Source organism: Coturnix japonica, chromosome 3 (assembly GCF_054131305.1).
Source record: "Coturnix japonica strain WE chromosome 3, WE-NBRP24, whole genome shotgun sequence".
Classification (NCBI taxonomy): Eukaryota; Metazoa; Chordata; class Aves; order Galliformes; family Phasianidae; genus Coturnix; species Coturnix japonica.
This window is the reverse complement of record NC_140665.1, coordinates 39,157,787-39,172,384: the sequence shown is the minus strand read 5'-3', so window position 1 is coordinate 39,172,384 and position 14,598 is coordinate 39,157,787. Positions and strand designations below refer to the sequence as shown.

The window sequence follows — 14,598 nt, the reverse complement described above, 5'->3', positions numbered from 1 at the left end:
CAGAGAGGCTGTGGATGGATGCCCCATCCCTGGAGGTGTTCAAGGCTGGGTTGAATGGGGCTCTGGGCAGCCTGGTCTAGTACCAGACTGGGAGGTTGAAGGCCCTGCCTGTGGTAAGGGGTTGGAACTGGATGGTCTTTGGGGGTCCCTTCCAACAGAAGCCATTCTGTGATTCTATGAATGTTTCAGAGCCAAAGTCACGAAGATGTACCTGGACAGCTTTGTCAGAAAACAAACATTTGAGAGTAGCTTGGAGTTATGGCACTGTTTGAATGACTGAATGCAGGGCCTGCTTCTTCTCATTCTTCTTTCCAGCAAGTTATTTCTCCTGAATTTCACAACAAGGGGAAGGTCAGACAGGTAGCTGATTCTGATAGATGTTGAACTTCGGTGAAAGTTCCACTTGTGAAATACAGTCAGTGAAATAAAATCAAATGCTTCTGTACAAAGGGAGGGCAATGCAGAGGCAGAAAGCACAGCAATGCAGAAGTCTCCTCTTCTAGCAGGGTCATTTATAGGAACAAAAGAAGAGCTTTACTTCAGTGCTCTTACAGTTGCTGTGAGTATACTAACTTTGTTGTGTTCAGTCACTGAGAGATAAATGTTCCTGCTCTCTAACATGCATGTCCACCTGCAGGTGATGGTGGCAGCTCTCTTGAAATGCGTAGCTGTGTGAATTGCTCAGCAGCAGAACACATGCTGAAGCGACTGCAGCCTGCTGCAAATGAGCCAGACATCTCATTATTAAAAGCAGCATATTGCACCATACTCTGCTTTTTGGTTCAGTCAGTTTTGGTGGGTTGTCTCCAAATCCTGATCTAAAAGGATCTGAGTTAGTGCTGTGCCTGGAGAGTTTGATTAGGATGTTCTGGCTGGTTAAGTACGTACATTGCTGGCTCCTCTCGCTTGTGGGGGTGCACAGACACTTGTATTGCAGCCTAAGTGACTGCTGCCAACAGAAATAAATCAGAACATTACCGCAGAGAAGCTCATGGGCCATTTCCTTTTGGTCATCTTGTAGAGGCCTTTTTTGGAATGGAAGTTTCTGTGCTGTCTTTTTGCTGGCAGCAATAAAGCCTATGCAGACTCAGTAGAACACGTAATCTTTTATATGACTTGAGATTTTTTTTCCTGGCAAGCAAATGGTCTTCAAACTGCTCAACAGTGACAGGGACCTCAGGAAGCCCTTAAGCTGACACTGTGTTTATTGGTAGCTATGAAAGCTAAACTGGGCTAGTTTTAAAGTAACAGCTCCTCCAAAGAGCCTTTAGATCATTCATGCCCAGCCTGGTTTTATTTTTTATTGTTCTTTTTTTTAGTATTTTAATTAAAAAATTAAAAAAATAATAAAAGTTTTGTTATTTGTATATGTTAATTATATTGCATGTTTTATATATGACCTGAGACAATTCCTCTTCAATCAGTGTGACTCAGGTAAGTCCAAAGACTGGACAACTGTGCTTTAGATAACTGCAGATTAGTAAGAGTATCTGCTGCCTTCATCTTCACATTGTCTCCCTTTGAGCAGATGCGCTGGCCATTGCATCTGCTTCCTCTGGATTCATTATAATCTTTTGACCTTTCTCTCTGTTTCTCCTTTAAGATTTACGTCCATCTCAAAGAAGGCAGTGCTGCTGATGGGCTGGATGCTTTGAAGAACAAACCACAGCTGCACAGTATGGTGGCCAAAAGCCTTTGTCAGAATGCCTCTGGAAAGAACTATATTATCTTCACTGGCCCAAGCATTACCAGCCTCAATCTCTTTGAAGAATTTGAGAAGCAAGGTGTGTATTGAGTGACTCACTGGGTTTTAATGATGACAGGCCTAGGGGCCTCCTGCCACTGAATTAAAAAGAACCTTGCAAAAGGCTTCAGTGAGATCTCAATTCCATGTTTGGATAAGTTGATTAACCCTAGGAAGAGATCTCATTCATGGAATGGTACTATGAAAAGTACTTTTTAAGTTCCATCTATGCTCTTTAAATCTTCTGAGCTAAAATGAGGGTGTTTAAAAGTCCTGACTTTTGCTCTTTGCCTTAGAAATGTGAGGTCTGATCTTCTGTATGACCTAGGGACTTTCAAAGGCATTTCCCTATCTACCTGTGATTTTTCTGTTCCTGTTGCTAAAAGACCAGGGATGCAGTGAATCCTTAAAGGTGTGTCTTTAGAAGTCGTTGCTGGTTTAGTATCACTTAGATGTGACTTCTTTGGGTGATGGTTTTATATCATTGCAAAAACTCTGGCATAGTTCGGTTTTTTGCTAGTACAAATAAGCCTTGGTAGGAAAGTTGGTAGTTGGAAAGCATAATAAAACTCTGCATTTGTCAGAATGCCCTTTGTTACACCAGCGTGGCTCTTCCTGCCCGTATCTTGCTAGTGCAGAGAGTAACCTCAGAACATCTTTTCTGTAAAATGCCTCTTCACCTTATGTGAAATATCTGCCTGCTACCTTGCCTTGATAATTCACACTGTTTTTAGAGGTAAATTACTCATGGGTCTTACACTGAGCAGATGATTCTAATTAACAATTTCTAGCAGGTAGAACATTCAGTAATAATGTTCTTACCACATGCAATTTGGGCTTACTATCTGATTCAATATTCTATTACTATATTGATTTCAGTTTGACTCATGATTTGTTATATTGCTTCATGAGACATTTCCAATATTTGACAGCTGCTTGCAAAATTAAAGTTCTGATCTGGTACACTCTATCACTTTCCTTGCTGGCTCTGAAAAACGACTTGGAGTTCCTATATTATAGAATCATGAAATGGCTTAGGTTGGAGCTGCCCTTAAATATCATCTAGTTCCAAACCTCCTGACTTAGGCAGGGCTGTCAACCATTGAATCAGGCTGACCAGGGCCCCGTCCAAACCTGCTTTGAATACCTTCAGAGGAGGGGCGTCTATATCCTATCTGGGTAACCTGTTCCAGCTCCTCACCATCCCCTGAGTAAAAGATTTATTCTTAACATCTAACCTAAAACTGCTTGTGAGGTCTGCCCATAGCCTTGTCTTCTCCAAGCTTTGCCCAACTCCCTTAACCAACCTAGGAGAAGTACTCCAGCCCTTTGATTGTCTTTGTAGCCCTCCTCTGGATGCACTCCAGCAGCTCTGCATCCTTCTGGGGCCTCAGGCCTTTACACAGTTCTCAAACAGGGCTTCACAAGGGAAAAGCAGAAGTGGACAATCCCCTCCCTTGCCCTTCTGGCCCCTCCCTCTTTTGAAGTAGCCCTGGGTACAGTTGGCCTTCTGGGCTGCAAGCATACACCGTTGGTTCATGTCTGGCTTTTCATCTGTGAGGACCCCCAAGTCCTTCTCTGCAGGACTGCTCTCAATAAATTCTCCCAGTCTGTATTTGTAACTGGTATTGCCTCAACCCAAGTGCAGCACCTTGCACTTGCTTTGTCTCTTAGATGAGAGAAAGCAGTCCTGTTTGCCCTCAGAGTCGACCCTACTTTCAGTAGGGGTTTGGATTGGAGGTCTCCTGAGTTGCCTTCCAACCTGAATTATCCTATAATCTATCGGGAGCCTATGAGGACTTTTGTGGAACTGTAACTATTGTTAGCTTTTCCTATGCCACCCATGCATTACTGCAAAAATCATGGTGTTCTTTTTAGAAAGCCTGCTATGTAGTACCTTTTCTGTACCACAATACAGAATATGCATCTAGTAATATAAAGGGCTATCAGTGAATATAATGTTAAGGTCTTTGGAGATAGCAAGAGATGAAAAAGCTTTGGAAAATAAGACTAGGAACTTCGATCTATTTGAAAATCTAAAACCTGAATAGATTCATTTTCTTTTTCAAGGAACATTCAAAACGTTTCTTTTTCTGGCTTCTGAATAGAACTGGAAACCTGCACTGAAATGCCCCAAATTCTCTGTTCTTTGAGCAGACAACTGCTGTTATTTGCTGTGACAGACATTCATAGTGCATATTCCTTTTCACTCCTCAAAGCAAAAGTGTTATTCTCTACAGAGGATAGCGCATCCCAAAGTCCCATGTTTCCCTTGAGGATATGAACCCCAAAAGTCCCTGTTGTGCTTTCTAAACCAGCAGGAGCAGCTGGCTCTGTACTCAAGCTGCAGGAGAAGCCAGCCTGGGTGACCTTGGTGCTTACAGAATCATTGCAGGATCCTTTAACTCCAAGCATGTGGACTAAAGCAAGCTCACATCTCCTTGTTGCAACAGGCCCTTCAGTTTCCCTGACTCTAACATGACCCACTATTGGATGCAAGATATGTGACTGAAAAATGTGTACTTTTGCTTCAACTGATTTCAGCCTGGGCACCTCTGCAAATGGATCATTTGCACCATTGGAATACAGGGTGAAATAGGCTTCCACACAAGATCTCTGTGGCCTGGAGACCCTGGGAGTGAACTTGGGTCACTCTGCCCCACTTTCTCTTGTTGCTTTAGTCACTGCCCAGGCTAGTTTACGTGTTTACATTTCTGTACAGTTACTGTACAGTAGAGAACCTATCTCCTTGTCTCCTGTGCCTGCAGTAAACACCTGTTGTGATTTAGGTTAAATTATGTGAAAAACTTCATTGATCCAGATGGGCTTATTTTTTCTTGTTTCTATTGCTATAATAACTGAGTGTTTTTTAAAAACTCTATAGATAAAGGGTGTCATCCATGATGAGAGACACCAGTAAACCTGCAGAAGTGTTGGGCCTTTCTTTGCTGCATAGCAGGGAGGTTATGCTGTGTGCTTCTGAGAGAGGAAATGGTTCCCATTATTCTGTGTGGGGACTGAAATATCTGCTGAAGGTTTTCTCCAGGCTTACTGCCTGAGCTAAAGGGAAAGCTGCAATTAATTATTATGGGATTTCTGAGATGTCTGTTACTATTTTGAAGCTCTAGCACAATAATGTAGTTATTGGCTCGATTTTATACTGCTGCAGTCTCCTGGAGAGAGTTAGTATCACCCCTTCAGTGAGTCATAAACCTTAGGCAGCTCAGGAAACATCTCATGCTGATGCATTATTAGAGCAGGAAAGTCTTACTATTGGCTAGAAGAAAGCTTTATAAAAATTCAGTATGTTAACACCTATGGCTGCAGGAACATGACCTCTACAGTATTTGCGTAACTTATAGCAAGATAAGAAATAAATAATTTTTTAAAAAAGCAGGTGCAATTCCTCCTGTATTGATTCTAGGCCTGTTGCCATGAGGCTTTTCTTGTCTTTTGTACGGGGAAATTATAGATTTCCAAGGATTGATTAATTTCCTTAGGAATAACCAATCAGGTCTTCCTCTTTCAGAATCAAGCAGCCCCAGTGCTGTTGGTTGACCTTCTTCTGATGTGAGTGTCTTACTCTTTGGATGGAAGAGTCTTAGATTCTCCTAGGTGTGCCCACAAAAGCTAGATGAATCCTTGAGCATTTGCTGTTACAGTATCAGTATTCCTATAATGTTTGTGAACCTATCTACTGAGTATGCTTAGAATGCCAAGCTCTATATGAACCAAGGGCAAAAGCTACACCTGCTGCCCTCAAGAACTTGCATCATTACAGAGAGACAGAAGCCGAAGGGTCGTGTAAGTGGAAATCCATCAGGTAATGTGCTCTTTGGGATCCTGAAACTCTAATCTGTCACAGCATTTCCCCTTTAAGGATATCCAATTATCCACTGTGGAAAATTAAGCGTGATGAGAAAATTGATTAAACAGTCTTAGCTGACGCATTAGCTTCAGACCTCAGCTGCCATATGAATGATGTGCACAGATGTCACCTGCTTCCATGCCCATCCATTTTCTCCACGCAGGCGGGTTAAAGCAAAGCCTAGGGACACTGAGGAAATTTCCATCCAGAATTTCCTCGAGTTTAATTAACTTGCTTGAGAAGATCTCCTTCTCCTTGAAAGCAGACCATTACTATTTCATGACCTAGTGAAAAGTTCAAGCATTTTCATTGCTAATGGAGATTCAAAATCTTGTCTGTTCCTACCTGTCTGCGACTGAGATATGCTTTGTGGCATTGGATGCTATTCAGGAGGAGAAACGGGAGCTATGATGAGCCTGGGAATAAGGGCTGTGGGGAGAGCTTATAGTTTGGTTTTAGTTCTCACAATTGTACTCTGTTACCATTTGTCAAATTAATCTTCCCTAGGCTAACTCTGTTTTGTCCTTGACAGTAACTGATGACTGACCTACCTGTGCTTATCTTATTATACTGTATGTTTTCGCCCTCTCCTGCTGAGTAGGAGAGTGAGTGTGTGGCTTGGTGGGAACCTGATGACCAACCAAAGAAAACCTACTACAGGGTTTTTATCTCCTTTCCCTAAAAGCTATTCTTGTGAAACCTTGTGTTTCCATCTTCTCCATCATTTAGAGTGTGCATACTTTTTTAAATTGACCCATGGTTTCAGTAGTTCTTAATTGCGTATCCATGATTTCTTTAACAAACTAGATTATGCAGGTACAAGAAATGCCAAAATAAAGAACTAGAACTGGATGGCACATTGAAACAGCAGATGAAACCAGAGTTTGTCGGCTGTGTATATTATGAAAAGTATAATAGGAGCAATGTAGGAGAATTAATTTCAGTTAACAGCAAAGATGTTACAGCTTTCTTTCCTTCCTTGCTCCACAATTTATTCTCTCAGTTAAAAATCGAAGACTCTCTTGGATCATAAATTCTGATCCATAATACATATCACTGCTTATATTTTGCAGTCCAATTTAAAACATGTTGTGAAGAATATTACACGGCTTATGGATGTCATTGTTGAGAAGACACCCTGCATTCTTCTCCTTGTCACTGCACTGTGTCTGTGCAGGAAATGTCAGTACATTTCATCTTAAAAGCAGGCTTTCTGTACTCATCTCAGTTTCCAGAGCCATTCAGAATGGACTCAAATGTTAGGTACTGCAGGCAGAGGCCAATTGGCTGATGTGTTTGTTGGACTACAGCACTGTAGGATAAGCTGTTTTGTAGTCGAGTCAGTTGGACTTGCTCTTCTGCTCCTTCTTTTTGGGTCCATGCGATGTCTTGCTTTTTTCATATGCAGAGATTTACTGTTGTGGGTTGCTGAGCGCCAGGAAGAGCGACTGTACAGGCCTACCTCCATCCATGCTGAACAACCCCGACACTCCCCAGTCCAGAGGACAATACAGAATAAGAATGAAGGGAAACATGTCCTTGATCTGCTGGTACAACAAAGGGCACTTCCGTTTTCTGACTAACGCCTATTCACCGGTTCAACAAGGTAAGCAATATTCCTGCTGCTCATGTGGAAAGTGCACATGCTTTAAGCGACGAGGCAAAATGAGTCATGGAGTTTGATTATAAGCCTGAACAAAGAGCTTGATCATAATATCCTAGAGAAATGATTGCAGTAGTGATGACTGCCCTTTTGTGTCTTCTTACAGCTATTATATTTTCCTATTCAAAGGTTAAAAGCTTACTAATGCAGCATCCTTTGACTGTACTGGTAAAGACTGCATCCTTTTAGGTAAAAAGATGATATCTGTGCTGGTGGTCAGAGAAGGGGTGTGTTGTTGTATGGTGCTATACTAGTTGCATTTGCAACATGTCATGGGATTGCTGTTGTAGAAAAATTAATAAATGACATGATGTACTTAGAACTGAGTAGGTCCTACAATTAATGTATCTTATCCAGTAAAAACACAGTCACAAATGCCAGAAGCAAATTAAGGCTAATTGTTATGTTAAATTGATTTTAGCAGTTGATGAAAAGAAACAAAAACAGGTAACTTGAACGGTTCAAACAATGGCAAAAAAGCTTCTTGATGACTAAAATCTTTTCCATTTCAAAAATATATAAATACTTTAAAGACCATTTAGAAACTATAAGAAGCGACACTTCAGCAATGCTTCCAGAGCCAGTCTCTGGAACAGTGCTGCCCCATGAGAGTAGACACGGTCAGGATTTGTGCTGCCTCCTGCATGCACTTTGTCAAGTGTGCTAGATGTGTAAGAGTTATCACTAAATGTCAAATAGTCTGTGCTAGCGTGGAGCTTGCAGTTGTAATGCATAAATGGTACTGACAAGAGAGCTCATTAGAAAACTGTTCTCTTTGTGAAGGTCAGTTCTAATTGCCCCTTTCAGAGAGGGGCCATGAGCAGGCTGGAGTTGGTGGTGGCCCTCCCAGGCAGCACACAGCAGTGTGAGTAGTTCTGTCTGTTAATGACTTTGGGCAGGTTGTAGCATGAGCAGCATTGCAGGTTGCATGTGCAAGGTGGTTTAAGGCTCTTTGGTTAGGACTTGTGCATGTGTTGGGCAAGACCTGCACCATACAGTGCTCACCAAACGCCTGCTGGGACAGCCAAGATAGTTCAGGGTGAATCAGAGCAGAAAACCGAGAGGGCTTTTCAGAGCTATGCTGGGGAGAAGAGAGTCTCCGGTGAAGATCTGAGAACAGATGGAGGTTCAGCAGGAGGGTATGAGACCAGATTGCTTGCCTCTAATTTGGCATCTCTGAAGTCAGTGCAGTAAGAGTAGATGAAGGCATCTTGACCACCATAGTCTCTTCTAAATGATGGAAACACGGAGGAGGAAGAAAGGCTTACCTTGAGGTAAGCCTGAAGCACAGACCTGCTGAGCAAGTGTGTTAAATGGGAGTGGAATAAGGAGTAAATGGGAGTGAAACCTACATGGAGCAGTCGGATAGAGACTGGAGCCCATGGGATTACCTGACAATAAACTGACTTCAGAGATGTTTATGCACATTGAGCATAAACATTAGTGGGAATGGAGAGGCCATGAAAAGAAAACATAAAAACATAAAAGATGAGATGGACAAAGCAAAACCTAGCATGAGAACAGAGGTGAGTGGAGCTAATAGTGAGCTAGGTATTGCAATTTAAAGGAAAGCAGGGAAGGTAAACCTTGCATATACCTGGAGGGCAAATCCCACCTAAGCCAGAGGCAATGGGAGGGCAGTTACACTTGTCACAGTTACTCTTGTTACAGTTATCTGGATCCTGCTTTCCACACATCTTGAGGGCTGTGTTCTAGAAATAACAAAAATCCTTTCCTATTATTTATTTATTTGTTTGTTTGTTTGTTTGTTTGTTTGTTTAACAAAGCAAAACAGTGGAGGCAGCAACCTCACTTGCTGCACAGCAGGATGACCAGGAACTCAGGGAATCCTGGAATTTCTGGCCTATGGAGGGTATGGGGAGCATCAGGGTCCCTGGTGCTGTGTGGTGTTCCCAGCCTGCTGGAGACCATGAAAATCATAGGGTGTTGGCAGCATGCTGAATGCTTAAAAATACGCTTCAGGACAGGGAAGCTCTAGGATTATAACCTTAAATTTACACATATCCTTTGTGAGATTGAAATCATGGGGTTGTATTCAGGTCTGGTGAGAGGGATAGATGGAACGAGGGCAAGCCCTTGAACTTAAATTAAGCCTTGTGTGAAGCTGCCTGTCTGCAGCTCTGAGAAAGAGCTGTAACAAATTTACATCCAGATCAAAAGTCGTGTGGCACTTGGAATGTGAAACAATCCAAACCTAAAGCTGACTCCAGCAGCTTGCACCAGAGCAGCAGGGCAGGCGCCGGCTGCAGCGCAGGCAGTGTGCTCCCCTGGGAGGCTGCCAAGGACTGAGCACAGTGATACTGAGGGAGGACCAGGAGGGGAAATAACTCATTGGAGGTGCAGGTGAGTCAGCTTGCTTAGGGCCTCCTGCCACAGAGACTTGCAGCTAGGAATGACCCAACTCCAGCAGTTGCCTCCCTGGAGGGGCAGCCCTGTGGCTGCCTGGAGAAGGACGTAAAAATAATGTGCATATGAAGCTACTTAATGTTCTCAGTACAGAGGAACGTTGTGCAGAATATAATAGAAAGTGAGAGGGAGTGTGTGGTGCCCACATAGCTGCCGTCACAATGCATTGTTAAGGATTGTGAATACAAAGCAAATTGCAAAGGAAATAGAAATTCTTCAAAGGAAGAGAGGAGGGGGAGAAGACAGGGAACATTTACACCCTGTTCAGGAGGAGAAGAGGTGAGAGTGTTGAATGTCTTAAAGGTGATATTGTTTTGGATTCCTGAAAAATCAGTATTTAAAAACCACAGATAAATTGTTGCATGGCTCAGCAGTAAAGTGACATTTTGTATGTGTGACAAGTCTTGCCTCAAAATAGAGCCTGCCGGCTAGGACAGCACGGGGGGTTTGACGGAGATTATGGATGGAATGAGACTTCCAGCTGAAGGAATGAAATGGTAAAGTCTGCAGTCAAAAACGTGAGGAGCATTTTAAGGATGGCTGTAAAAGAGTTGGCGGAAGGAAGGAAATGAAGGATGGAGAAGTGAAGAAGCCCAGGATCATATCTGTACTGAAACACTGCTGAGAAAGAATGCAGCCAAGCCTTTGCATCTCTAGAGTTGGAGAAAAACACTCTTATGCCCAGCAGGGAGTAGGGATCATCCCTAGACAGTTAGCTGTAGTTATGGAGAAAGAGGTGGTCCATGCCTTGTAGACCTGACTATCAAATGCTGAAGGAACCTGAAGCCAAAAATGAGGAAATGAGGGAACAGACTTAAGAAGGTACTATAAGTTTACCCCATTCATCCTTCCCTTCTACAGACTGGAGTAACAAAGCAAGGAGCTGGGTCAGTTTCTTATGAGAGCATTGGGCTTGTAAATACTGTGGTAGCACTGGAAGAAGCCAGGAGAAAGACACACTGAATAAACTGAGGCAATTCTTGTGTTTGGTTTAGTTTAGTTTGTGGGTTTTTTGCCAAGTAGCACCCACTGGAGTGGGGAAATCCTATTGCTCTTGGTATTCAGGGGCAGATCTGAGGAAGGGACGCATTTCACTGTTTAGGACTGTTAGAGCTCAAAGCAGGAAATATCAAGTCACAGCTCTAGAGCTGACCACAACTCACGGTGAACTTACAGAAGAGAGACTGATACACTATTGGTAGCGGGCTGCTGCGTGACTAAGGTAGTGGGTTTTTACCTGAAATGCGGTGAGAACATTGTCTCCCTAACACCTTGTCACCTCCAATTAAATATTGATTCATCTTCCTTTTTCCCTTGTTCAATGTATTATCAATGAAAAAAATTGGTCAAATTATCATCTGTGTTCCAGGTAACAGAGGGGCCACCTCCTGGTTTTGGGACAGAAACTAGCAAAATTTTATTTTATGATGCTCAGTGTATGTAAACTGTATCTTTTAATGGCCACACCTATCGTGGATTTAAAACTGTTATGTTTCTAATTGATGCAGGGGTTATAATTAAGAGAAAAAGCGGAGAAATTCCATGCCCTTTGGCTGTTGAAGCATTTGCTGCTCACCTTAGCTATATCTGCAAATACGACGACAAATACAGCAAGTAAGTGAGAATGGGTTGGGTGTGAGGGAGTTTATTTCTTCCAATCCTTCCCCATGGCTGGACTGAGTTCTCCATGTGGAACTGCAGCTGAGAGCACACTCCTGCTTTGACTTAATTCATTTCTGTCAAAACTCTTGTTCCAGTCAGAGATCAGAATCTGCCTCTGCACAGTGGTGAGAGCTGCATTGCTAGCCATGCTGTAGGGAATCTCTGCAGGAATACAGAGATGAATGAGCACTCACCATTAAGCACATTGCATTTTTTTACCGCTTCCTTTCACCTTCTGAATAATCTCGTAAGGCCTGCTAGTCTCCTTTTGGCTCTACCCACATACCTATCAGTCCAAAAAAAGAAAATTATGAGTCTCATGTTCTTAGCTTCTTGAAAATGACTTGTAAGAGGAGCTGGGAAGATGAGCCAAGAGGCTGATGATGTTCTTGACCACATAAATTCAAGGCTAAGCTGAGAATTCAGCAAAGGTCTCCAAGTCTCTCAGGACAGCTCAGCTCTCCAGCTCTCCACTCCTATCAACAGGAGGTGATGATCTGTCTTGGTGATACTTGAGCCACCCTGAGCCAAAAGATGCTGAGCTGTGAATACAGAGCCAATCCAGGTGAATTGGGAGAGCAGAGTACAGGTATTTGTGCTCCTGGATTCCTTTTGGTGTGCTCATTGCTAGCTCTTAGTGGAACGGAGAAACAGAGACAGATAAGAACAGCAGCAGGGAAGCTTGGCAGTGGGAGTAGCAGTGAGGTGCAGATGATTTCATGAGCTAAATACTGAGGAGAAAAAGCAGCAGAGATTTTCTAAGTTAATCTGAGCAAAGTAGCAAGAATTTGGTGTGTGGAAAGCAGCACAAAGAAAGAGATGAGGTAGTAGATTTAAAAAAAAAAAAAAAGAAAATGGAAAACTGGAAAATCTGATGACTGAAGAGAATATTCTGGTAGTCCTAGAATTAGTCAGAACCTAAATATAAGGTTGTCAGTCTGTTCTAGTTCTCTTGCCTTATGGAGAGGAGATGCTCTGTCTCTGCCCCCATATCCTCCCACATACTGTTGACAACAGCTGAAATAATTTTTCTCTTACAATTGAAATAACTGAGAGGAGAGGCATGAGCAGTCTTCCCTAAACTGGTGACAGGTGACAGGAAGAGGGGAAATGGCCTCAAGTTGTGCCAAGGTAAGTTTAGGTTGGACTTTAGGAAACACTTCTTTACAGAAAGGGTAGTTAAGTACTGGAATAGGCTGCCCAGGGAGGTGGTTGAATCGCCATCCCTGGTTGTGTTTAAGAGCCGTTTGGATGTGGTGCTCAGGGATATGATTTAGCAGAAGGTTGTTAGAGTTAGGGTACTATGGTTAAGCTGTGGTTGGACTTGATGATCTTTAAGGCCTTTTCCAACCTGGGTAATTCTATGATTCTAACAGGCCTGAGTCTTTTCTTTTAGTTACAGTCTTAAGGGATTTAGACCAGTGGCTCCCAGCACTTGGGCGTTTATCAAATGCAAGCTCTAGGAGTATAGCATCATTTTTTTTTGCTGTGTGCAGAGGTGAATGCCGCTAAGTTTTATTTCTAATAGAAAGAGACAGGCAACTAACTGTAAATGATTTCAAATACAAAGAACAGAATTCTTGAAGATCATACTTGCACTTGGCAGTAAGTACTGGTCCTGCTTCCATTTTGCATAATCCTCTCCCTAGGGTTATTTCTTGCCTTTCAGATGAAAGTGATGGCTGAATACTGTTCATTTATTTGTTTGTTGCCTTTTCTCTTGGCTTCGTAGGTATTTTATTTCCCACAAGCCGAACAAGACCTGGCAGCAAGTATTCTGGTTTGCCATCAGCATTGCTATAAACAATGCCTACATCCTCTACAAAATGTCAGAGGCCTACCATGTGACGAGGTATAGCCGCGCACAGTTTGGTGAAAGACTTGTAAAGGAGCTTCTGGGCTTGGAAGACACCTCACCCTCCCATTGATGTAATGTTCTTGGTGGCATAGGCAGGAGGTAGAAGGTAAGCGGAAGAAAATACCACACCTGGAACAGCAAAGGAAGGAACTTCTGACACCACCAGTGCTGTCCTTATCCAAAAACACCAAGTGATGCCACTAGAGAGGTGGAAACTTTGTTCCTAGTAGCAGCTGGATGTGTAAACGTTCCGCAGAAAGTGCCACAAGAAACGCTGACACAGAATTGCATATGCGAATGCCCTGTGGGTATCTGTACACCAGAAATGAACTTAAATTAGTTGTCTCTCAATGCTATTCATTAAACAGGGTCATCTTGTAAAGTCCTGCTTGGGCTCAGTGCTTGCCACGAGCTGAGATAGCTCAGCAGGCCCAGGTGGGCATTGCATAGAACTCTGTACCTTATTTGGAGTTACTCAATTCTGGTACAAGTAGTGTTAAGTCTGTACCGTGGGCTGTGGTTGAGAGTGCCAACCACCTTGTAGGAATTGCTGCTGTCCTCACAGTGTGCTAAAAGAAGCAGTTCCAAGACATGAACCCCATATAGGCATGTTGACAAACAAAACCTTTAAGGCAGGCAGCCAGGAACTGAGAATTGGTTAAGACTATTTTCTTTCTCTTTTTTCTTTTCAAAGCATAAGGCAATTTGATCCCCCGTAGAACACAGCAAGATTAGAAGAAACCAAATACATGAGTACATTTAAAATAGAAAAACATGACAGATTCATTTTTTTTAACTAAGATGAAACATTTTATACATGAACAGTGAGTGAATTACTACTGCCTCACATCTTAACTGCCAGAGTTGGTATACAGGTCAGAAATAAGAACATAAGTCATATTTTTTCTTGATTTCAACTGTCTTGTATGTTGCTTTAAAGTCTAACCTAATGGACTGTTAAGTGGATAACAAAAACAGTTTGTTTAATTTCCTTTCATAAGTGTCAAGGCTTTTCAGTCCATTTTGGAACTTCATTTTGGCACACAGTTGGCAGGAAGAAAATAATCCACAAATAGCTGTGTGTTTCGCATTATCACTGCGGGATGTTCTGTAGGAATTCTTCTCACTAGAACAAAGGGCTTGTTGCAGTAGCTGTAATTAAGCAGATTACTTGTTTGTCAAAATAACATAGTGTTGTGTTTTGCAAAAAGAAAGAAGTCCAGTTACAGCCAGAAGTTAAACATCACTAAAACAGAGCAAGCCCAATGAGTTCACCTGTTCTGAGTCACACTGTAGAGGACAAGCATTGTCACATGCTGGTGCCTGTGGCTGAGTGGCTGCAGTTTGGCGTTGGTGGAATCTGAAGGCAGTAAAGC

The 14,598-nt window shown here is 42.6% G+C and overlaps 1 protein-coding gene across 1 annotated transcript in view; it reads left to right on the top strand.

The window, feature by feature from the left end:
• PGBD5 (piggyBac transposable element derived 5) overlaps positions 1 to 13,604 on the top strand; it is a 54,795-nt gene extending 41,191 nt beyond the window's left edge. Inside the window, exons 4-7 of the mRNA XM_015857913.3 lie at positions 1,604 to 1,784; positions 7,021 to 7,218; positions 11,211 to 11,316; positions 13,097 to 13,604. Of these exons, the coding sequence (XP_015713399.2) occupies positions 1,604 to 1,784; positions 7,021 to 7,218; positions 11,211 to 11,316; positions 13,097 to 13,292 (681 nt within the window). The 3' untranslated portion in view covers positions 13,293 to 13,604. The remainder of the gene's footprint in view (positions 1 to 1,603; positions 1,785 to 7,020; positions 7,219 to 11,210; positions 11,317 to 13,096) is intronic.
• Positions 13,605 to 14,598: the final 994 nt, after the last annotated feature.